At 50.3% G+C, this 25,864-nt stretch overlaps 1 protein-coding gene across 1 annotated transcript in view; it reads right to left on the reverse strand.

Annotated features, from left to right (window-relative positions):
• Positions 1 to 4,825: 4,825 nt before the first annotated feature.
• Positions 4,826 to 25,864, reverse strand: part of LOC140482503 (SPRY domain-containing protein 3-like) — an 815,899-nt gene continuing 794,860 nt past the window's right edge. Inside the window, exons 9-11 of the mRNA XM_072580049.1 lie at positions 15,933 to 16,052; positions 12,971 to 13,146; positions 4,826 to 8,260 (exon numbers count right to left, since the gene is read on the reverse strand). Of these exons, the coding sequence (XP_072436150.1) occupies positions 8,126 to 8,260; positions 12,971 to 13,146; positions 15,933 to 16,052 (431 nt within the window). The 3' untranslated portion in view covers positions 4,826 to 8,125. The remainder of the gene's footprint in view (positions 8,261 to 12,970; positions 13,147 to 15,932; positions 16,053 to 25,864) is intronic.

Here is a 25,864-nt window from a genome sequence, read left to right on the forward strand (position 1 = left end):
AAAAATGTCTATATTACAGAGGAGGAAGTGCTGGATGTCTTGAAACTCATAAAGGTGGATAAATCCCCAGGATCTGATCAGGTGTACCCGAGAACTCTGTGGAAGCTAGAGAAGTGATTACTGGGCCTCGTGCTGAGATATTTGTATCATCGATAGTCACAGGTGAGGTGCCGGAAGACTGGAGGTTGGCAAATGTGGCGCCACTGTTTAAGAAGGGTGGTAACAACAAGCCAGGGAACTATAGACCGGTGAGTCTGACCTTGGTGGTGTGCAAGTTGTTGGAGGGAATCCTGAGGGACAGGATGTACATATGTTTGGAAAAGCAAGGACTGATTAGAGATAGTCAACATGGCTTTGTGCGTGGGAAATCATGTCTCACAAACTTGATTGAGTTTTTTGAAGAAGTAACAAAGAGGATTGATGAGGGTAGAGTAGTAGATGTGATCTATATGGACTTCAGTAAGGCATTCGACAAGGTTCCCCATGGGAGACTGATTAGCAAGGTTAGATCTCATGGAATACAGGGAGAACTAGCCATTTGGATACAGAACTGGCTCAAAGGTAGAAGACAGAGGGTGGTGGTGGAGGGTTGTTTTTCAGACTGGAGGCCTGTGACCAGTGGAGTGCCACAAGGATCGGTGCTGGGCCCTCTACTTTTTGTCATTTACATAAATGATTTGTATGTGAGCATAAGAGGTACAGTTAGTAAGTTTGCAGATGACACCAAAATTGGAGGTGTAGTGGATAGCGAAGAGGGTTACCTCAGATTACAACAGGATCGGGACCAGATGGGCCAATGGGCTGAGAAGTGGCAGATGGAGTTTAATTCAGATAAATGCGAGGTTTTGCATTTTGGGAAAGCAAATCTTAGCAGGACTTATACACTTAATGGTAAGGTCCTAGGGAGTGTTGCTGAACAAAGAGACCTTGGAGTGCAGGTTCATAGCACCTTGAAAGTGGAGTCGCAGGTAGATAGGATAGTGAAGAAGGCGTTTGGTATGCTTTCCTTTATTGGTCAGAGTGTTGAGTACAGGAGTTGGGAGGTCATGTTGCAGCTGTACAGGACATTGGTTAGGCCACTGTTGGAATATTGCATGCAATTCTGGTCTCCTTCCTATTGGAAAAATGTTGTGAAACTTGTAAGGGTTCAGAAAAGATTTACAAGGATGTTGCCAGGGTTGGTGGATTTGAGCCACAGGGAGAGGCTTCACTGTCAATGGGGGTGGTACCAGGGGACTGGAGAGTGACGAATGTTGTGCCCCTGTTCAAAAAAGGGAATAGGGATAACCCCGGGAATTACAGGCCAGTTAGTCTTACTTCTGTGGTAGGCAAAGTAATGGAAAGGGTACTGAGGGATAGGATTTATGAGTATCTGGAAAGACACTGCTTGATTAGGGACAGCCGGCACGGATTTGTGAAGGGTAGGTCTTGCCTTACAAGTCTTATTGAATTCTTTGAGGAGGTGACCAAGCATGTGGGTGAGGGTAGAGCAGTGGATGTAGTGTACATGGATTTTAGTAAGGCATTTGATAAGGTTCCCCATGGTAGGCTTATGCGGAATGTCAGGAGGCATGGGATAGTGGGAAATTTGGCCAGTTGGATAGAAAACTGGCTAACCGGTCGAAGTCAGAGAGTGGTGGTAGATGGTAAATATTCAGGCTGGAGCCCAGTTACAAGTGGAGTTCCGCAGGGATCAGTTCTGGGTCCTCTGCTGTTTGTAATTGTTATTAATGACTTGGAGGAGGGAGTTGAAGGGTGGGTCAGTAAATTTGCAGATGATACGAAGATAGGTGGAGTTGTGGACAGTGAGGAGGGCTGTTGTCGTTTGCAAAGGGACTTAGATAGGATGCAGAGCTGGGCTGAGGAGTGGCAGATGGAGTTCAACCCTGCCAAGTGTGAGGTTGTCCATTTTGGAAGAACAAATAAGAATGCGGAATACAGGGTTAATGGTAGGGTTCTTGGTCAGGTGGAGGAACAGAGGGATCTTGGGGTCTATGTACATAGATCTTTGAAAGTTGCCACTCAGGTGGATAGAGTTTGTAAGAAGGCCTATGGAGTATTATCGTTCATTAGCAGAGGGATTGAATTCAAGAGTCGTGAAGTGATGTTGCAGCTGTACAGGACCTTGGTAAGGCCACATTTGGAGTACTGTGTGCAGTTCTGGTCGCCTCACTTTAGGAAAGATGTGGAAGCTTTGGAGAGGGTGCAGAGAAGATTTTCCAGGATGTTGCCTGGAATGGAGAATAGGTCGTACGAGGATAGGTTGAGAGTTCTCGGCCTTTTCTCATTGGAACAGCGAAGGATGAGGGGTGACTTGATAGAGGTTTATAAGATGATCAGAGGAATAGATAGACAGTCAGAAACTTTTTCCCCGGGTACAACAGAGTGTTACAAGGGGACATAAATTTAAGGTGAAGGGTGGAAGGTATAGGGGAGATGTCAGGGGTGGGTTCTTTACCCAGAGAGTGGTGGGGGCATGGAATGCGCTGCCCGTGGGAGTGGTAGAGTCAGAATCATTGGCGACCTTTAAGCGGCATTTGGATAGGTACATGGATGGGTGCTTAATCTAGGTTAGAAGTTCGGCACAACATCGTGGGCCGAAGGGCCTGTTCTGTGCTGTATTGTTCTATGTTCTATGTTCTATGAACAAGCTGGGGCTGTTTTCCTTGGAGCATCGGAGGCTGAGGCTAAAGTTTTATAAAATCATGAAGGGCATGGATAGGGTAAATAGACATGGTATTTTCCCTGGGCTGAGGGGGTCCAGAACTAGAGGGCATAGGTTTAGGGTGAGAGGGGAAAGATATAAAAGAGACCTAAGGGGCAAATGTTTCACAAAGAGGGTGGTACGTGTATGGAATGAGCTGCCAGAGGATGTGGTGGAGGCTGGTACAATTGCAACATTTAAGAGGCATTTGGATGGGTATATGAATAGGAAGGGTTTGGAGGGATATGGGCTGGGTGCTGGCAGGTGGGACTAGATTGGGTTGGGATATCTGGTCGGTATGGACGGGTTGGACAGAAGGGTCTGTTTCCATGCTGTACATCTCTGTGACTTTATGACTCTATCCAGATGCCTTTTAAATGTCGCAATTGGACCAGCCTCCACCACTTCCTCTGGCAGCTCATTCCATACACGCACCACCCTCTGGGTGAAAACATTGCCCCTTAGGTCTGTTTTAAGTTTTAAAAATTTTAAGTTTTAAAACTTGCCCCCCCTTTTACCATAAAGACCATTAGCCTTCACAACGTCACTCCCATCCTTGTGTGATATTCATTTGGTTTAATTACAGTATCCCTGGAATTTCCAACAGGGGGTAACGGTCCATGTTGGAAATAACTGGATCTGTCATTTGGAAGAATGTCAGACTGGTTCAGGTCAGTATTTATGTACAGACTGGAAACATCGGGGGGTGAAATGGAGCCCATCAGCTAGTTTTGAGGCAGTTTCTTATGACGTCACATTCTGGAGCCAAGCAGACAGCAGGGCTAGCTTGTGGTTTCATTGTGTCGGCTCCTCTTGGAATTTTACATTCTCCTGAATGGAGGGAAGAGTCTGTTTATAAATTACACATAAGATCAAAGTTAAAAATCACACAACACCAGGTTATAGTCGAACAGGTTTAATTGGAAGCACTAGCTTTCGGAGCGACGCTCCTTCATCAGGTGGTTGTGAAGGAGCAGTGTTCCGAAAGCTAGTGCTTCCAATTAAACCTGTTGGACTATAACCTGGTGTTGTGTGATTTTTAACTTTGTACACCCCAGTCCAACACCGGCATCTCCAAGTCATGACTCCACATAAGATCAGTTGTGAGGGAAGGAAAGTGGAGTTGGCTAAAGCCAGTTCGGTACATTTTGTTTTCATCCTCTGTTTCCCCCACGGTCCTGCCTAACTGCAGTGGTGCTTATTTTGTCCCCAGCCCCCATGTTGTGTGTGTGCAGGCGTGAGACACAGTGAGAGACACAAGGTGCAAGAATCTTTATTCAGTTTCCACAACCAGGAAGATAGGAAACACCCGAGTGGCCTGTGACAAGCAGTGCCCTTCACATCAAAGGGCAATGCTGTGTGATCAAACAGTGAAGGGGAGGGTAGGGACTAAATCAAAATAGAGTTGGACGGGGAAATAATGCACTCCACTCCCTGCGGTGCCCACGGTGGCGGTGTCGGTGGATACCACGTGCTCCTTCTCCAGGGATAAGCTAGTTAGTTACATTAAGGGGTAGGTCTAACAAGATGCAGTGGTTCATAATTAAGGGGATATTGCAGAATGAATGTCAAACTATATTGAAAAGGAAAGGCAGCCAACACAATCAATGTCCCCCCTCCCATCACCGTTATACTCTCTTTTACCCTCTTCCATCGAGCAGAAGATACTAAAGTTTGGAAACACATGCCAACAGATTCAAGAACAGCTCCTTCCCCGCTGTTATCAGACTTATGTACGATCCTCTCATATATTTGAGTTATCTTCCTCTGCACCTTCTCTGCAGCTGTGACACTATATTCTGTTCTATTAGCCTGAAGTATTTATGTAAGGTGTGATTTGTCTGTGTAGCATACAAAACAATACTTTTTCACTGTATCATGGTACATGTGACAATAATTAATCAAATCAAAGGGCTAGATGAAACACTGGGAAGATATGATCTTTTCTCGTTTATCTTCGATATGAAGTCGACAGTTGAATGTGTGAATCAATTGATCAGGATGCCTGAGTTCCAAATACTAAAGCAAACAGAATCCCTGCAGTGTGTAAGCAGGCCATTCAGCCCATCAAGTCCACACCACCCTTCCAAAGAGTATCCCGCCCTGACCCACCCCCTTCCTGTAACCCTTTACATCCCATGGTTAATCCACCTCACCTGAGTATCCCTGGATACAACGGACAATTTCCCATGGCCAATTCACCCTGACCTGCACACCTTTGGACTGTGGGAGGAAACTGGAGGAACCCACACAGACACAGGGAGAGTGTGCAAGTTCCACACAGACTGAGGCTGGAACCCGGTTCCATGGTGCTGTGAGGCAGCAGTGCTAACCACTGAGCCACCCACTGTGCTAGCAGTTTGCAAAGAAGGGTTAGACCGAAACATCGACTTCTCCACCTCCTGATGTTGGCTCCAGCCTCCTGCCTGTCTACTCTGGAAGGCACTCAGCTGAGCGGTGGAAAGAGGGAGCATTCCAAAGCCTCCCTGAAGACTTCCCTCGAGAAATACTACATCAATGTTAATGTTTGGGATAGCCTTGTTCAGAACAACTGGGTTTAGAGCAACCTCCTGTAAGAAGGGATACAGTTCTTTGAGAAGGAACCGGAGAAAGGAATGCCAGTGATCTTGAAGCCCAAAACCAATTCTGCCTCTTGGAAACACCTGCCCAGTGTCTGCTGGGAGATATGGCTCTAGGATCAGGCTCATTACAAGGTCCCAGAGCAACCCAGGAACCCAGTGACAGAGAATTTCTGAGGTGGACAACCCACTTCATTAGCGAGTGATTGCTGAAAGCAACGACAGCAGCAGAAGAGCAACTGACTTTCGAGAAAAACTCAACGAGATGGCTCTGACCTTTAATTGCTACTAAATCTGGTTTTGAAAAAAGTTATGGACACCTCCAAGTTAATGGTTGCTTCAGAATCCTGTCTAGATTTTGTTTTCTACTTTCACAGACCTTAGTGGTCAGGAATTACACGTCAAAAAGTGTGGTGCTGGAAAAGCACACAGGTCAGGCAGTAATGAAGGGTTTACATTGATTCTCCTGCTCCTCGGATGCTGTCTGACTGGCTGTGCTTTTCCAGTGCCACACTTTTTCACTCTGATCTTCAGCACCTGCAGTCCTCACTTTTTCCTTGGAATTACACATGTCCCTGTATCTCAACCGAAGAGTCTGAGAAAGTCCCCAAATCTCCATATTTCTGACTATCCCAGAAACTCTGAAAAGTTGAACTTTCCAAAGGCCCAGATCCAGTTTGATTTTAATCCAAACTGAAGATTGGTCTATGGTCATCAGCGACTCAATTTCATCAAGATACGCAGTGGAGTTGCCCAATCCCATTGTTCCCTTCCCATTCTGAAGAAGACTCGATTCAGAATGTTAACTGGTTTCTCCCCACAGATGCTGCTGGACATATTAAATTCTCAGAAATAGTTGGCAATCAGGAAACACAGGGAAGGAAAGAACACAGAAAAATTAAAATCAGCAATGAAATGGTACTGAATGAACCCATGGGGTTGGGGGTTGTACATTGGGGTGGATAGAGAATTGGGGTCTGGATCAGAGTGGTGCTGGAAAAGCACAGCAGGTCAGGCAGCATCCGAGGAGCAGGGAAATTGATGTTTCGGGCAAAAGTCCTTCATCAGGAATGAGGATAGAGGATGGACAGAGAATTGGCAAATGGGCAGGATGGTTGGTGACTGTGAGCAGTGGGATTCCACGGGGATCAGTGCTGGGCCTGTAACTGTTTCCAATCTATATTAATGCCTGGGAGGATGGAAGGGAATGTACGGTCACCAAATTTGCAGACGACGCAAACATAGGTGGAAAGCCAGGTAGTGAGAGTTCACAGAGAGATATTGATGCGTTATGTGGGTGGGCAAAAATTTGGCTAATGGAGTATAATGTAGGAAGATGTGAAAGTGTTAATTTTGAAAAGATGAACAAAAGAACAGGGTATTATTTAAATGGAGAAAAACTGCAGAAAGCTACAACACAAAGGGAGTTGGGGGGGATCTTGAGCACAAAACACAGAAAGCTAGCACACAAGGGCAGCAGGTAATCAGGAAGGGTCATGGAATGCTGGTCCTTATTTCAAGGGGGTTAGAGTAAAAAGGTTGGGAAATCTTACTGTAACTGTACCAGGTGCTGGTGAGACCACAGCAGGAGTACTGAGTATAGTTTTGGTCTCCTTATTTAAGGAAAGATATTATTTCATTAGTGGAAGTGCAGAGAATGTTCACGAGGGTTATCCCTGATATGGAAGGATTGTCTCATGAGCAAAGATTAAGCAGGTTTGTTTTTTGATTAGATCCCCTACAGTGTGGAAACTGGCCCTTCAGCCCAACCCGACCCTCTGAAAAGTAACCCACTTCCCACTGACTGACACACCTAACACTACGGGACAATTTCCCATGGCCAATTCACCCTGACCTGCACATCTTTGGAATGTGGGAGGAAACCGGAGCACCCGGAGGAAACCCACGCAGACACGGGGAGAATGTGCAAACTCCACACAGACAGTTGCCCGAGGCTGGAATCGAACTGGGACCCTGGTGCTGTGAGGCTGCAGTGCTAACCACTGAGGCACCCACAGGTCTTTATGGAGAGGTGATGGCCTAGTGGTATTATCACTAATCTGTTCATTTAGAGACCCTGGGTTCAAACCCTGCCATAGCAGATGGTGGAATTTGAATTCAGTAAAAATCCAGAATTAAGAGTTTAATGATGTTGGTCGTCAGGAAAACCCCATCTGGGTATGGACTCAGACTAAAGGGGTGCCAATGTAAGACTGAGATAAGGGGGATTTTTGTCTTTCAGAGAGTTGTGAATCTTGGAACTCCCTGCCACAAGGAGCTGTGGGGGTAGAGTCCTCGTGTATATTTAAGGCTGAGACAGAGAGAGATTCTTAATCAGTCGGGGAATTGAGGGAAAGGGTAGGAAGGTGGGTGTGAGGAATGTTGGGTCAGCCATGACCCTATTGAATGGTGGAGCAGGCTCGAGGGGCCAAATGCTCCTAGTTCTATTGGTCTTATAAAATGAGGAGCCAGCACTCAGATTGGATGTCCCAAGTTTTGAATTGGGTAAGGATCCTGGAGACAGAGTCTTGATTGGCCACTTCTGGGAAGCTGACAAATGAATGTCATTGTACCGGCTTCCCGGTATCCAGTCAGATTTGAGATAACACTGAGATCGCCAATGTCTTGGCAAAATCCATCCCATAGTTTTTCACATCACACAGGGCAATGCCTGGGCCATCAGCGTCACCCAGACTGGACAGAGAGAATGAAATGGAATGGTGCTGTCTTGAACACTCAGCTCAATCTTTACAATTGAGCAGCAAAGAAGCAACGGTTGCGGTTTCAGGTTCAGGGTTTCCTCACACCCTCTGGGTCTCGGCTTCTCCTCCTGAGGCTCACGTCAGCCACTGAGGGGCTGAAATTCCACTTTCACTTTCTCCTCCAAGCTCAGCATCCCGATGGTGGGATAGAAACCCCCGGGTGGTATCCGACTCTGCTTCTTCCCGATGATCTTCCCATTCCGTGAGAAAAACACCTGGAGAAAGGGGGATTGGCCGTCAATTCAGGAGGATTGGAGTGTGTGGGTTACGGGCCCCCACCCCGACACGATAGCTGAGCACCGAGACAGGCCCCTTCACCAATTCCCACCGCCCCCACCTCAGGGTGACTCACCTTTGGCCTCCTGAAAAGGTTTGAGTGAAACCCAAGCTCTGGTCATCACTGTCATTGTCTGCCTTGAAGATGTTTTCCTCCTCTCTCTACAAGAATCTCAGGGAGTCCCTCTCCCACTGCAACTCCCAGGTCATTTCCCCTGCTCTGAAGCTCTTCAACCATGTTGTGAAACAAACTCGGTACCACAGCCACATTTGCTTCCTCAGTGCATGCCTCCGTAACCAACTCATCCCACACGGACTCCAGACCACCTTTAAACCAGCAGAGTCCGGACCCGAACAGGACAAACAGTACAGACTACAGATTCAAAAACACCAGCAACAGTTCTCCTTCAGGATCCTCCGCTCCACGCTTGCAGCAATGCGCCGGCACCTAACCTCTCTACAGTCAGCCCTGCCTCAGCTGAGGGCCACACTCTCTCGGAATTGCAAAGGACCCACTCTGTACTACATCCTCAGGAGAATTCATACTCTCAACAAACAGTATTTCAACTCCATCTCAAACATCAAAAACTGTAAGTACAACAAACTTTTATTTACCCACCTCCATAACCAGAAGAACGCCTCATCTTCCGCCTCGGAACACTTCAACCCCAGGGCATCCCAATGTGGACTTCAACAGTTTCCTCATTTCCCCTTCCCCCACCTCATCCTAGTTTCAAACTTCCAGCTCAGTAACTGTCTCCTTGACTTGTCCGACCTGCCTATCTCCTTTTCCACCTATCCACTCCACCCTCTCCTCCTTGACCTATCACCTTCATCCCCTCCCCCACTCACCCATTGTACTCTATGCTACTCTCTCCCCACCCCCACCCTCCTCTAGCTTATCTCTCCACGCTTCAGGCTCACTGCCTTTATTCCTGATGAAGGGCTTTTGCCCGAAACGTCGATTTCGAAGCTACTTGGATGCTGCCTGAACTGCTGTGCTCTTCCAGCACCACTAATCCAGAATCTGTCATTGTCTAGGTGGACTACACCGGTTCCAGAGGGCAGATCATTACCACCTTCTCAAGGGGCAACGAGGGACAGGCATTAATGCTGGGTCCAGCCAATGACACCCTCACTACACAAGTGAATAAAGGATTGGCTCTCCACGTCCCACACACACCAACCATTTCTCCACACCAACCCCAGGGATAATATGAACAAGGAACAACTGCAGGCCAATCAGCACTTCATACAAAGATAAGAAATAGCTGCAGGTGTCAGCCATTCGGTCCATCAACCCTGTTCTGCTATTCAATGATCTGACATCGCTCACGTCCATATTCTTGCCCAACCCCCAAGGCCCTTGATTCCCCGACTGATCAAGAATCCACTTCAGCCGTAAATATCCACAAGGGCCCCCTCACCTGCCCCTGACCGACAGCTCCCAGAGGCAAGGCATTCCAAAGACTCACAGCCTTCTGAATGCTGACTTAGCACTAAACCCAGAGAGGAACCACTCATTTTCCCAACTGGAGTGGAACTCCATCAGGTATGAATCAGGATTCAGACCCATCCCTGGAAAATTCAATTCCCATTAGGTCCTCACCTCCAGTTCCAAGGGAGTGCCGCACTGTCGGAGGGTCAGTACTGAGGGAGTGCCGCACTGTCAGAGGGTCAGTACTGAGGGACTGCCGAACGGTCAGAGGGTCAGTACTGAGGGAGTGCCGCACTGTCAGAGGGTAAGTACTGAGGGAGTGCCGCACTGTCGGAGGGTCAGTACTGAGGGAGTGCCACACTGTCGGAGGGTCAGTACTGAGGGAGTGCCGTACTGTCAGAGGTTCAGTGCTGAGGGAGTGCTGCACTGTCAGAGGGTCAGTGTTGAGGGAGTGCCGCACTGTCAGAGCGTCAGCACTGAGGGAGTGCCGCATTGTCACAGGGTCAGTACTGAGGGAGTGCCGAACGGTCAGAGGGTCAGTACTGAGGGAGTGCCGCACTGTCAGAGGGTCAGTACTGAGGGACTGCCGAACGGTCAGAGGGTCAGTACTGAGGGAGTGCCGCACTGTCAGAGGGTCAGTACTGAGGGAGTGCCACACTGTCAGAGCGTCAGCACTGAGGGAGTGCCGCATTGTCAGAGGGTCAGCACTGAGGGAGTGCCGCATTGTCAGAGGGTCAGCACTGAAGGAGTGCCGCACTGTCAGAGGGTCAGTGCTGAGGGAGTGCCGCACTGTTGGAGGGTCAGTGCTGAGGGAGTGCCGCACTGTTGGAGGGTCAGTGCTGAGGAAGGGCCGCACTGTTGGAGGGTCAGTGCTGAGGGACTGCCATACTGTCAGAGGGTCAGTACTGAGGGAGTGCCGCACTGTCAGAGGGTCAGTGCTGAGGGAGTGCTGCACTGTCAGAGGGTCAGTACTGAGGGAGTGCTGCAGTGTCAGAGGGTCAGTACTGAGGGAGTGCCGTACTGTCAGAGGGTCAGTACTGAGGGAGTGCTGCACTGTTGGAGGGTCAGTACTGAGGGAGTGCCACACTGTTGGAGGGTCAGAGCTGAGGGAGTGCTGCACTGTTGGAGGGTCAGTGCTGAGGGACTGCCGCACTGTCGGAGGGTCAGTGCTGAGGGAGTGCCGCACTGTCAGAGGGTCAGTACTGAGGGAGTGCCGCACTGTTGGAGGGTCAGTGCTGAGGGACTGCCGCACTGTTGGAGGGTCAGTACTGAGGGAGTGCCGCACTGTTGGAGGGTCATTGCTGAGGGACTGCCGCACTGTTGGAGGGTCAGTGCTGAGGGACTGCCGCACTGTCGGAGGGTCAGTGCTGAGGGAGTGCCGCACTGTCAGAGGGTCAGTACTGAGGGAGTGCCGCACTGTCAGAGGGTCAGTGCTGAGAGAGTGCCGCACTGTCAGAGGGTCAGTACTGAGGGAGTGCCGCACTGTCAGAGGGTCAGTGCTGAGGGAGTGCTGCACTGTCAGAGGGTCAGCACTGAGGGAGTGCTGCACTGTCAGAGGGTCAGTACTGAGGGAGTGCTGTACTGTCAGAGGGTCAGTACTGAGGGAGTGCCACACTGTCAGAGGGTCAGTACTGAGGGAGTGCTGCACTGTCAGAGGGTCAGCACTGAGGGAGTGCTGCACTGTCAGAGGGTCAGTGCTGAGGGAGTGCTGCACTGTCAGAGGGTCAGCACTGAGGGAGTGCTGCACTGTCAGAGGGTCTGCACTGAGGGAGTGCCACACTGTCAGAGGGTCAGTACTGAGGGAGTGCTGCACTGTCAGAGGGTCAGTACTGAGTGAGTGCCACACTGTCGGAGGGTCAGTGCTGAGGGAGTGCCACACTGTCAGAGGGTCAGTGCTGAGGGAGTGCTGCACTGTCAGAGGGTCAGTACTGAGTGAGTGCCGCACTGTCAGAGGGTCTGTACTGAGGGAGTGCTGCACTGTCAGAGGGTCAGTGCTGAGGGAGTGCCACACTGTCAGAGGGTCAGTACTGAGGGAGTGCTGCACTGTCAGAGGGTCAGTACTGAGGGAATGCCACACTGTCGGAGGGTCAGTACTGAGGGAGTGCTGCACTGTCAGAGGGTCAGTACTGAGGGAGTGTCACACTGTCAGAGGGTCAGTACTGAGGGAGTGCCACACTGTTGGAGGGTCAGTGCTGAGGGAGTGCTGCACTGTCAGAGGGTCAGTACTGAGGGAGTGCCGCACTGTTGGAGAGTCAGTACTGAGGGAGTGCCGCACTGTCAGAGGGTCAGTACTGAGGGAGTGCCGCACTGTCTGAGGGTCAGTGCTGAGGGAGTGCCGCACTGTCAGAGGGTCAGTACTGAGGGAGTGCCGCACTGTCGGAGGGTCAGTGCTGAGGGAGTGCCGCACTGTCGGAGGGTCAGTGCTGAGGGAGTGCCGCACTGTCGGAGGGTCAGTACTGAGGGAGTGCCGCACTGTCGGAGGGTCAGTGCTGAGGGAGTGCCGCACTGTCGGAGGGTCAGTGCTGAGGGAGTGCCGCACTGTCAGAGGGTCAGTGCTGAGGGAGTGCCGCACTGTCAGAGGGTCAGTGCTGAGGGAGTGCCGCACTGTCAGAGGGTCAGTGCTGAGGGAGTGCCGCACTGTCGGAGGGTCAGTGCTGAGGGAGTGCCGCACTGTCAGAGGGTCAGTGCTGAGGGAGTGCCGCACTGTCAGAGGGTCAGTGCTGAGGGAGTGCCGCACTGTCAGAGTGTCAGTGCTGAGGGAGTGCCGCACTGTCAGAGGGTCAGTGCTGAGGGAGTGCCGCACTGTCAGAGGGTCAGTGCTGAGGGAGTGGTGTTGTTGACTGGCAAAGAGTTGCTTTCTATCCACTGAGGTGGGAATCAATGTTTCCAGAATATCGGATCAGTGTGTCAGGGAATGTGGCCTGGTCCACTGCCCAGTTATTATTTCGGAACACGTTCGGAAATTTCCTTGGCACCATCCGACTCTGCTCCCACGTTGCTGTGTGAAAATGGACTGTCCTTCCGGTTGGTTGGAAAGCTCTCTGGGATTTTCTGAGGCAAGCTCGCTGGAAGTATAACTCCTGTCTCTTTGTGGAGTCCTGTGGGAAGGGGTGGGTTGTGGCATAATTACCGAAACCATGAACAGTGCCCCACGGTTCCCTGCGTTAGAATGTTCTGGAAGGGATTGCGCTGACTTGCCGTTGTTACTCACCACAGCTTTCTGTGACTGATGATGACTGTCTCGACATCCCTCTGTGTCATCATCATCATCATCATCATCATCATCATCGTCTTCGGAGTCGGTGCAGTCCACAATGACCTTTCGGGATTTCCTTCCTGTGTCCTTGCTCTGCTTCAGCTCCTCTTTGCCATCAGTGTCACACTCTCCTGTAACACAGACACTCATTCCAGACCCACCTCACTGCTGCATGTTCCCACATTTTCCTTTGTTCAGGGAAGGCGGCTGTCCCAACATCGCCTGCCTGTCTGTCCCAAACTGCTCCGGGGGCAATGGAGACCCTGCTGTGGGTTTGGAGTCACATGTAGGCCAGACCAGGGACAGGATGGAGGACGTCCTTCCCCAAAATGATCCAGGTGAGTCTTTACAACAACCAGTGATGGTCACCGTTAGGCTTGATTGTTAATTCTAAGTTTTATCATGGTGAGGTTGGAATCCGTGTCCTCGGAACATTGATCATATGGTACAGGAGTAGGCCATTCAGCCCATAGGAGAAAGTGAGGGCTGCAGATGCTAGCTATCAGAGCTGAAAATGTGTTGCTGGAAAAGCGCAGCAGGTCAGGCAGCATCCAAGGAGCAGGAGAATCGACGTTTCGGGCATGAGTCGATTCCCCTGCTCCTTGGATGCTGCCTGACCTGCTGTGCTTTTCCAGCAACACATTTTCAGCTCATTCATCCCATTGAGTCTGCTCTGCCACTCACTGAGGTCATGGCTTATTTGATCACTTCAACCCCAATTTCCTGCCTTTTCCCTCAAACCCTGGGTGGGGTGGGGGTGGGGGGTGGGGTGGGGGGTAGTTGGGGGGGGGGGTGTGGGTTGTGTTACTGATGCCGAGTCTCTGGATTTCATTCCCAGTGGAATGACCATGACCACCTCCCCTTCAATCACAATGAGGTGCTATGGTGTCTCCGTATCTCCTGGTCACCTCTTCACCCCCACCCCAGTGCCCCAAGGCAGCCTCCCGACCCATTCCCACTGTACAAGCAGACAGCACTCATTCAAACCAAGCTCTGGAAGGTTGGGAATCTGAGTGGGAGACAGGAAATGTTTGATTGTAACAGGGAGATACCCGCTTCCCTCCTGTTTCGGTGCCCCAGGGCAGGGGGTGGGGCGAGGGGGCACAGGGATCAGGACAATCCCCAGCTCCATAGCCCTGACCCTGGAACGCGTGCAGTGGGGTTTATTTCGGAGGGGGGGATTGCAGGTTGGAGGAGGGTGAGTGTTCTGTGAGTCGGGCTGGGAGACTCTGGCAATGGGATGGGGTGTCTGAGGGAGACAGCAGTCTGCCCCGGGCATCTGCCTCAGCCAATCAGCACTTTATCAAAACATTAACAAATTATACACAGCGCAGTGTGAGCCCCACCCCTCAGAGACCCCAGAACACTCCATCCATGCTGCTGCCCATCCCCATGGCCCCTCATACCCACACTCCCGCTCCCTCAGAGACTCATGCCAACGTGGTACCTACCAACGTCATGTCCACCCTTTGTCCCTCACCCACTCCCTATTGTCCTTTACCTCCTGTGGATCATGTGCAATGGACAGAGCTCAGGGCCCACAGTGACAGGAGATTAAATTGCTAAGTATCTAAGTATTAAATTGTTTGAAAATCACCTTGATAAAACTCATGCATGATACTGAACCTCATCGGGTCAAGATAAGATTATAATACAATGAGGTCTACAAGCAGAATTAGCTCATTCGGCCCAATGAGCCCGCTCTGTCGTTTGATCAGCACTGAGATGTTTCTCAATCCCCAAATCCTGAAATTCCCTCCCCAAAGGCCCACAGCTGTGGGTCATAAAGACAGCTCACCCACACCCTGCCAATAAAGGCCCAGTCAGTGACACCCCCACCTCACAGGCCAATAATTAAAAAATAATTTCTATACATATTGGTTCCTACTGTTCACAATTGTGAAAAGCAACCCTTAATGGGGTGGGGGAGAGGGACTGAGGGAGAGGGGGAAAGGGAGTGAGGGAGAGGGGGAAAGGGAGTGAGGGAGAGGGGGAAAGGGAGTGAGGGAGAGGGGGAAAGGGAGTGAGGGAGAGGGGGAAAGGGAGTGAGGGAGAGGGGTGGGGAGAGGGAGTGAGGGAGAGGGGGAAAGGGAGTGAGGGAGAGGGGTGGGGAGAGGGAGTGAGGGAGAGGGGGAAAGGGAGTGAGGGAGAGGGGGAAAGGGAGTGAGGGAGAGGGGGAAAGGGAGTGAGGGAGAGGGGGAAAGGGAGTGAGGGAGAGGGGGAAAGGGAGTGAGGGAGAGGGGTGGGGAGAGGGAGTGAGGGAGAGGGGGAAAGGGAGTGAGGAAGTGGGGTGGGGAGAAGGAGGAGTGAAATGGCAGAGGGAGTGGAAGGGGGGAGCGGAGAGGGAGTGTGGGAAATGGAGAGGAGGGAGGGGGAGAAGGAGGGAGCCTGGGGGAGGGCAAGGGGGATTGAGGACGGAGGGAGGGAAGAGTGAGCGAGGGAAGAGGGAGTGAGGGAGTGTGGGGAAGGCCAAAAGGGAGTGGGGGAGGGGGAGAGGGAGGGAGTGAGGGACAGGGTGGAGGTTGGGGAGAGGGAAAGGATGAGAGAGAGAGGGAGGAGGGGGAGAGGGAGAGAGATAGAGGATGGGAGAGGGAATGAGGGAGGGGGAGGGGAGTGAGGGGGAGAGAGTGAGGGAGGGGGAGGAGGGGAGTGAAGGAGAGTGAGGACAGTGAGAGGGAGTGAGGAAAGGGTAGGAGGAGAGGGAGGGAGGGGGTGGAGGAGAGGGAGTGAGAGACTGGGGCAGAGAGTAGGAATTCAGGGAGAGTAGGGGAAAGGGAGTGAGGGAAACTGGGGTGGAGGTAAGAAGTGAGGGAGATTGGGAGGGGAGAGAATAGGGAACGCGGGGAGGGTACTTTAGAGGAGGTGGGATTCGGGGTGTACAAAGTGAACGGGATCCCACATTGTGGGGAATACACACCTTCACTGTCCAGATGGAAATCCCGTGGGAACATGATTCCACAGCCCATGATATCTCCCTTGTAACAGCGCGGGCCGAATGGATGCCCCACTCCACTCCCATAGAATATCTTCCCATCATCTGAAAATCAACAAACCATTCCAATCAGATCAGTGCCTAAACAACAATCAGTTAATCAATAGTTCCAATGGATTTCTAAATCTATCTCGACACAGGCTGCATCTTACACCAAATATTGTGTTATACAAGGACACATTCAATGCTGTTCACTAATTTCCTCATCAATCAAACTAGAGAGAGCTTTACTCTGTATCTAACCCTGTGCTGTCCCTCACTGTCCCACTGGGGACAGTAACCGGGAGAACATAAAACTATAAGATATGGAAAATATAAGCTATTTTTATTGAGGTGGATATTTCAAGTATTAAGAATTTTCCATGTGATTCTCATGACCAACAGATAGCATCTGACTGCCGTAAGATCAGGAATCCTGCGGAGAGTAACTCCCCTCCTGACTCCCCCAAAGCCTGCCCACCATCTCCAAGGCCCAAGTCAGGAGTGTGATGGAATTTTCCCCCCTTGCCCTGGATGGGGGCAGCTCCAACAACACTCAAGAAGCTCGACACCATCCAGGACAAAGCAGCCGCTTGATTGGCAGCGAAGAGGAATGTGGAATTTGACCCAATTGGGATCCACAAGCAAACTTGCTTCTCTCTCTCACTATGAGAAAATGTGAACATTTGATAATGGTTCTGTGTCATTGAGCTGTGGAGGTCTGTAACACAGAAAAAGGCCCTTCGGCCCATCAGGTGTGTATCAGTCAACCAACACCTGGCCCATAGCCTCGTGTGCCTTGATATGACGGGGGGCACATTGAAATCCCTCTTCAATGTGATGAGGGTTCCTGCCTCTCCCACCCTCACAGGTAGTCAGTTTCAGATATCCCACCTCTCCCTCCTCAGGGGATAAAGGGGTATCCTCACTTCCCCCTAACCCGCCTGCCCCTTCCCTTAAACCCACATCTCTGGAATTAGTCCGTCCCCCAAGGGGAAAGATTCCTCCCTGGCTACCGTCATCAGTTTATCCATCTCAATGCTGTCCCCTCCTCTGCTGTAAGGGAAAAACCACCCTAGTCTGATCAAAAGAAGCAATGCTGGAGATTACAGCTGGCCAGGCAGTGTCCATGGAGAGAGAGCAAGCTGACGTTTCGAGTTGAGATGACTCTTCATCAGAGCTGATGTGATGTGTGCAGGTGGTATGTGTACGGTGCTGATGAGGAAAAGCTCCTCATAGGCCCATGTATCTGTCCTCGGCACGCTGCAGTCTCCAGTGAATCACATCGCATACTGGACACGCAACATCTTATACAGTCACAGAGATGTACAGCATGGAAACAGACCTTTCGGCCCAACCCGTCCATGCCGACCAGACATCCCAACCCAATCTAGTCCCACCTGCCAGCACCCGGCCCATATCCCTCCAAACCCTTCCTATTCATATACCCATCCAAATGCCTCTTAAATGCTGTAATTGTACCAGCCTCCACCACATCCTCTGGCAGCTCATTCCATACACGTACCACCCTCTGTGTGAAAAAGTTGCCCCTTAGGTCCCTTTTATATCTTTCCCCTCTCACCCTAAACCTATGCCCCTCTAGTTCTGGACTCCCTCACCCCAGGGAAGAGACTTTCTCTATTTATCCTATCCATGCCCCTCATAATTTTGTAAACCTCTATAAGGTCACCCCTCAGCCTCCAATGGTCCAGGGAAAACAGCCCCAGCCTGTTCAGCCTCTCCCTGTATCTCAGATCCTCCAACCCTGGCAATATCCTTGTAAATCTTTTCTGAACCTTTTCAAGTTTCACAACATCTTTCTGATAGGAAGGAAACCAGAATTGCATGTAATATTCCAACAGAGGCCTAACCAATGTCCTGTAAAGCTGCAACATGACCTCCCAACTCCTGTACTCAATACTCTGACCAATAAAAGAAAGCATACCAAATGCCTTCTTCACTATCCTATCTACCTGCGACTCCACTTTCAAGGAGCTATGAACCTGCACTCCAAGGTCTCTTTGTTCAGCAGCACTCCCTAGGACCTTACCATTAAGTGTATAAGTCCTGCCCTGATTTGCCTTTCCATAATGCAGCACCTCGCATTTGTCTAAATTAAACTCCATCTGCCACTTCTCAGCCCATTGGCCCATCTGGTCAAGATCCTGTTGTAATCTGAGGTGACCATCTTCGCTGTCCACTACACCTCCAATTTTGTTGTTATCTGCAAACTTACTAACCATAGCTCCTATGTTCATATCCAAATCATTTATATCAGGATCAGTTTGTGTCCAATGTGTACAAAAGGGTTTCCTGACACAGTATGTCGTAGGGCCGACAAGAGGGGAGGGGCCACACTGGATCTGGTGCTTGGTAATGAACCAGGCCAGATGTTTGATTTAGTGGTAGGTGAGCACTTTGGAGAGAGTGACCATAATTCGGTTACATTTAGTTTAGTGATGGAAAGGGATAGGTACATGTCACATAATCATCTAGCAAGCAACAATTTGATTGCAGATAGTCAACATGGTTTCATCAAGGGCAGGTCATGTCTCATAAACCTCATTGAGTTTTTTGAGAAGGTGATCAAGAATGTGGATGAGGGTAGGGCAGTTAACGTGGTATACGTGGACTTCAGTAAAGCCTTTGATAAGGTTCCACATGGTAGGCTTTTGGAGAAAATGCAGAGGCATGGGATTGAGGGTGATTTAGCAGTTTGGATTAGAAACTGGCTTTCTGAAAGAAGGCAGCGAGTGGTGGTTGATGGGAAATATTCAGACTGGAGCCCGGTTACTAGTGGTGTGCCTCAAGGATCTATTTTGGGACCACTGCTGTTTGTCATTTTTATAAATGACTTAGACGCAGGCATAGGTGGATGGATTAGTAAATTTGCAGATGACACTAAAGTTGGTGGAGTAGTGGACAGTTTGGAAGAATGTTACAGGCTGCAGGGGGACTTGGATAAACTGCAGAATTGGGCTGAGAGGTGGCAAATGGAGTTCAATGCAGCTAAATGTGAGGTGATGCACTTTGGGAAGAATAACAGGAAGGCAGAGTACTGGGTCAGTGGAAAGATTCTTGGTAGTGTGGATGTGCAGAGGGATCTTGGCGTTCATGTACAGAGATCCCTGAATTGCAGGTGGATAGTACTGTTAAGAAGGCATACAGTGTGTTAGGTTTCATTGGGAGAGGGATTGTGTTCTGGAACCGCAATGTCATGCTGCAACTATACAAAATGCTGGTGCAGCCACACTTGGAATACTGTGTCTAGTTCTGGTCCCCATATTTCGGGAAGGATGTGGAAGCATTGGAAAAGGTGCAGAGGAGATTTACCAGGATGTTGCCTGGTCTGGAGGGAAGGTCTTATGAGGAAAGGCTGAGAGACTTGGGTCTGTTCTCATTGGAAAGAAGAAGGCTAAGGGGGGATTTGATAGAGACATACAAGATGATCAGAGGATTAGATAGGGTAGACAGTGAGAGTCTTTTTCCTAGGATGATGACGTCAGCTTGTACGAGAGGGCACAACTACAAATTGAGGGATGATAGGTTTAAGACAGATGTCAGAGGCAGGTTCTTTACTCAGAGGGTGGTAAGGGTGTGGAATGCCGTACCTGCCAATGTAGTTAACTCAGCCACATTAGGGAGATTTAAACAATGCTTGGATAAGCACATGGATGATGATGATGGGATAGTGTAGGGGGATGGGCTGAGGATAGTTCACAGGTTGGTACAACATCGAGGGCTGAAGGGCCTGTTCTGCACTGTATTGTTCTATGTTCTACATTCTATATAAATGATGAAAAGTAGTGGACCCAGCACCGATCCTTGTGGCACTCCACTGGTCACAGGCCTCCAGTCTGAAAAACAACCCTCCACCACCACCCTCTGTCTTCTACCTTTGAGCCCGTTCTGTATCCAAATGGCTCGTTCATCTTCACACTGGCCACTTTACACACTTCTGGAGTTCAGCACTTTTAAATTGTGAGCCCATTCCCACTCCTTCCCTTTCTTTTAGCTCGTTATCATGTCCTCTCTCCCCACTGCCCATCCCAACGTGGACCATCTCCCCTCCCCAGTCTGGCAGTTAGACACGCCACCATCGTTCTGCCATTCCACATTCCGATCACTTAATCTGAACTATCGAGACTTTTTCTTCATCAGCACTCTACGCCCACTACCCATCTCCTCCTGAACTGCAGCATAAATGCTGTCCCCTCCACACTTAATGTCAGCTCTGATGAAGACCCATCTAGACTGGACCCATTAGCTTGCTCTCTCTCCATGGATGCTGCCTGACTTGCTGTGTTCTCCAGCATTTGCTATTTTCAAATTCCAGCATCTGCAGTAATTCGTCCCCAGTCTGGCCAGTATCTCTTCTCAAATCTTCTCAAAACTTGCTGAGTCTCTCTTCATCATTAAAACTCTCCAGCCCAGGCAAATTCCTAGTAAATCCCCTCTGCACCCTTTCCAGGGTAAACACATCCCTCTGATAATGTGGATTCCAGAACTTTCTGTTTGTTTATCTGCTTGTGCATATGCGGGAAATCTCCTGCTGATTATTACCTACTGTCCTCCCTCAGCTGGTGAATCGGTATCCTCGATGTTAAACAACACTTTGAGGAAGCACTGAGGGGGACAAGGTCACAGAGAGTACTCTGGGTGGGAGATTTCACTGTCCCACCACCAAGAGTGGCTCAGCAGCAACATTACTGATCGAACTGGTCAGGTCCTTAAAGGGCATCGCTGCTGGACTGGGTCTGGGACAGGTGGGGAGGGAACCAACAAGAGGGAGAAACAGACTTGACCTCATCCTCACCAATCTGCCGGCTGTAGATATATCTGTCCCTGACAGTATTGGTAAGAGTGACCACCGCACAGTCCTTGTGGAGACAAAGTCCCACCTTCACATTGAGAATCCCCTCCATTGGGTTGTGTGACACTATCACCGTGCTCAATGGGACAGACTTGGAAGGATGTTGTGAAACTTGAAAGGGTTCAGAAAAGATTTACAAGGATGTTGCCAGGGTTGGAGGATTTGAGCTACAGGGAGAGGTTGAACAGGCTGGGGCTGTTTTCCCTGGAGCGTCGGAGGCTGAGGGGTGACCTTATAGAGGTTTACAAAATTATCAGGGGCATGAATAGGATAAATAGACAAAGTCTTTTCCCTGGGGTCGGGGAGTCCAGAACTAGAGGGCATAGGTTTAGGGTGAGAGGGGAAAGATATAAAAGAGACCTAAGGGGCAACTTTTTCACACAGAGGGTGGTACGGGTATGGAATGAGCTGCCAGAGGATGTGGTGGAGGCTGGTACAATTATAACATTTAAGAGGCATTTGGATGGATATATGAATAGGAAGGGTTTGGAGGGATATGGGCCGGGTGCTGGCAGGTGGGACTCGATTGGGTTGGAATATCTGGTCGGTATGGATAGGGTTGGATTGAAGGGTCTGTTTCCATGCTGTACATCTCTATGACACTATCTTGCAACTCCAGACTGGGCCTCCATGAGGTGCTGTGGACCATCAACAGCAGCAGAACTGTACTCCAGCACAATCTGTAAGCTCTTGGACCAGCATATCCCCCACTCAACCATTCCCATCAAGCCAGGGGGTCCATGGAGAGTGCAGGAGGGTATGCCAGGAGCAGCATCGGGCATACCTGAAGGTGAGGTGTCAGCCTGGTGAAGCACCAAACAGGACTACTTCCACACCAAACAGCATAAACAGCAAGTGATAGACAGAGCTGAGTGATCCCACAACCAATAGAACATAGAACATAGAAAAGTACAGCACAGAACAGGCCCTTAGGCCCACGATGTTATACCGAGGTTTAATCCTAATCTAAAATATAATAACCTAACCTACACACCCCTCAACACACTGCTGACCATGTGCATGTCCAGCAGTCGCTAAAATGTCCCCAATGACTCTGCTTCCACCATCACCGCTGGCAACGCATTCCATGCATTCACAACTCTCTGTGTAAAGAACCTTCCTCTGACGTCTCCTTTATACCTTCCTCCTGATATCTTAAAACTATGACCCCGCCCCCCCCCCATGCCAGTCAATCCTGCCCTGGGGATATGTCTCTGGCTATTGACTCGACCTATCCTCTCATTATATCGTACACCTCGGTCAGGTCTCCTCTCTTCCTGTGTCTCTCCAGCTCTGCAGCCCTGCCACACCCAATAGTAAATGGTGGGGGATGATTAAACAGCTCACTGGAGGAGGAGGCTCCACAAATATCCCCATCCTCAATGGTGGAAGAGTCAAACTGTATGGTGCTGGAAAAGCACAGCCAGTCAGGCAGCATCCGAGGAGCAGGAGAGCTGTCATTTCGAGCATAATCTCTTCATCCTTCATCAGTGACATTCCTGATGAAGAGCTTATGCCCAAAATGTCAATTCTCCAGCTCCTCGGATGCTGCCTGACCTGCTGTGCTTTTCCAGCACCACTCTGATCTCCAGCCTCTACAGTCCTCACTTTCTCCTCAATGATGGAGGGGCCCAGCACATCGGGGCAAAGGTTAAGGCTGAAGCTTTCCCACCAACCTTCAGCCAGACGTGCCGAGTGGGTGATCCATCTCAGCCTCCTCCAGTGGTCCCCAGCGTCACAGACACCAGTCTCCAGCCAATTCGATTCACTCCACGTGATATCAAGAAACAGCTGGAGACACTGGATACTGTAAAGGCTATGGGCCCTGACAACACTCCAGCAATAGGACTGAAGACTTGTGCTCCTGAACTTGCCTCTCCCCGAGCCAAGCTGTTCCAGTCCAGTTCCAACACTGGCATCTACCCGACAATGTGGAAAATTGCCCAGGTATGTCCTGTACAGAAAAAGCAGGACAAATCCAACCCGGCCAATTCCTGCCCCATCAGTCTCCCCTCGATCCTCAGTAAAGTGAGGGAAGGGGTCAGTAGCAGAGCTATCAAGCAGCACCTGCTCAGCAATAACCTGCTCAGTGACGCCCAGTTTGGGATCCCCCAGGGTCACCCAGCTCCTGACCCCATTACAGCCTTGGGTCAAACATGGACAAAAGAGCTGAATTCCAGAGGGGAGGGGAGAGGGACAGTCCCTGACATCAAGGCTGCATTCGACCGAGTGTGGCATCACGGAGCCCTGGCTAAACTGGAATCAATGGGTATCAGGGGACAAACTCTCCGCTGGTTAGAGTCATACCTGGCACAGAGGAAGATGGTTGTGGTTGTTGGAGGGTCAGTCATCTCAGCTCCAGGACATCTCTGCAGGAGTCCCTCAGGGGAGTGTCCTAGACCCAACCATCTTCAGCTGCTTCATCAATGACCTTCCCTCCATCAGAAGGTCAGAAGTGGGGATGGTCCCCGATGATTACACAATGTTCAGCTCCATTCCCCACTCCTCAGATACTGGAGCAGTCCATGTTCAAATGCAACAAGATCTGGACAATATCCAGGCTTGGGCTGACAAGGGGCAAGTAACGTTCACGTCACACAGATGTCAGGCTATGACCATCACCAATAAGAGACAATCTAACCATCACTCCTTGACACTCAATGGTGTTACCATCACTGAATCCCCCCCTGTCACCATCCTGGGGGTTACCATTGACCAGAAACTCATCTGGACCCACCACATAAACACAGCAGCTACAGGAGGCTGGGAATCATGCAGCAGCTCCTGACTCCCCAAAGCTTGTCCACCATCTCCAAGGCCCAAGTCCGGAGTGTGATGGAATACTCCCTCCTTGCCCTGGATGGGGGCAGCTCCAACAACACTCAAGGAGCTCGACACCATCCAGGACAAAGCAGCCGCTTGATTGGCCCCACATCCACAAACACCCACTCCCTCCCCCACCCACACTCAGTAACAGCAGTGTGTACTATCTACAAGATGCACTGCAGAAACTCACCAAAGATCCTCAGACAGCACCTTCCAAATCCACAACCACTTCCATCTAGAAGGACAAGGGCAGCAGATCCATGGGAACACCACCCCCTGTGAGTTCCCCTCCAAGTCCCTCACCATCCTGACTTGGAAATATATCACCGTTCCCTCAGTGTCACTGGGTCAGAATCCTGGAATTCCCTCCCTAAGGGCATTGTGGGTCTACCCACAGCACATGGACTGCAGCGGGTCAAGAAGGCAGCTCACCCCCACCTTCTCGAGGGGCAACTAGGGACGGGGAATAAATACTGGGCCCAGACAGCGACACCCATGTCCCACAAATGAATAAAAAAATGTATGTGTGTGTGTGTGTGTACATGTGTGTGTGTACATGTGTGTGTGTACATGTGTGTATATACGTGTATGTATACGTGTATGTGTATATGTTTGTGTGTACGTGTGTGTGTGTGTGTGTGTGTGTGTGTGTGAATGTGCCTTTTTGTATGTGTATGCCATGGTGACTGTAAGGGTTAACGTTTGAGTGTGCATATCCTCGAACAAGCCCCCATGTTGTGATGCACTCTGTAGTGGACCAACCAGAAAGCTGCTGATGTCTGAGACCCAGACTCCAAGAGGTGACAGCGAGAAACTGGTGAGGAGTCCGTGTGAGTGTAGAGTGGGGGAACAGGACGGAGGTAACACTGAGGAGCTGCATGGGTGAGCAGATTGCCATAAGGTGTCAGTGTTTGCTTGTTCAGGAGCCTGCGAGGGGGAAGTGGGTACTTGAATCAAGCATTCTTCTTTCCTGGAACTTGGCAGCAACAAGGAGTGAGTGAGTGATGAGCCAAGTAATCCTGAGGCATGTTCTGAGAGAGAGAGAGAGAGAGAGAGAGAGTGAGTGAGGGAGAGCAAGCGAGAAAGAAAGAGAGAGAAAGCGCAAGAGAGTGAGAGAGAAAATAGATGGAAATTATATCTGACTTTCAGAGTCTGCGGGAGGCCCTTGAGGCTTTGGAGAGGTGTCTCTGTATGTCACAACGCAACCCACTCTATCCAAAATAAACCAGTTTTGACTCTGAACTATCTCAGTGGCTGCTTTTGGTCTAGGCCCCCAGTGCCAGTTCCCAGTCAGTGAGGTGCTTGCTAATCATTGATCCAGGCTCTCGAACCCTCGTCAGCCATGCAGTTCAACAGTCCCACAGCTCAAACGCTGGACAGCCAGGATCAGTCAGCTCTCCAGACGGCAAATTCTCATTTGATCTTCATTGCAAAGGCCTTTGGCATAAAAGAGGAAGGAGGCCAAGCTGCAGATTCTGCTCCAATTTCACTGTCACTGGATCAAAACCCAGGAACAGCCTTCCTCACAGCTCTGTTAGTATGAAAATGCTTTCAGTGGATACAAAAGTGACAGGCAAAATCAGCATTTATTGGGTTTTGTGGTACTTTCAGAGGGCAGTTGAGAGTCACGTTGCTATGGGTCTGGAGTTACATGGAGGTGAAAGTGAGGACTGCAGATGCTGGCGATCAGACCCTAGAGTGTGGTGCTGGAAAAGCGCAGCAGGTCAGGCAGCATCCGAGGAGCAGGAGAGTTAACCTTCCGGGCAAAAGCCCTTTCGGGCTCTCACAGATTCTTTAAGTCAGATATAATTTCGAACTATTCGTTCTCTCTCTCTCTCTCTCTCTCTCTCTCTCTCAGAACATGCCTCAGGATTATTTGGCTCATCGCTCAATCACTGTTGCTGCCAAGTTCCAGAAAAGGAGATTGAGTTGATTCCTGAAGAAGGGCTTTTGCCCGAAACGTTGATTTTTCCTGCTCCTTGGATGCTGCCTGACCTGCTGTGCTTTCCCAGCACCACGCTCTCGACTTGGGGTGGGCACGGTGGCTCACAGCCAGGGTCCCAGGTTCGATTCCTGCCTTGGGAAACTGTCTAAGTGGAGTTTGCACCTTCTCCCTGTGTCTGCGTGGGTTTCCTCCGGGTGCTCCGGTTTCCTCCCACAGTCCAAAAATGTGCAGGTC

Source organism: Chiloscyllium punctatum, chromosome 10, assembly GCF_047496795.1.
Source record: "Chiloscyllium punctatum isolate Juve2018m chromosome 10, sChiPun1.3, whole genome shotgun sequence".
Lineage (NCBI taxonomy): Eukaryota > Metazoa > Chordata > Chondrichthyes > Orectolobiformes > Hemiscylliidae > Chiloscyllium > Chiloscyllium punctatum.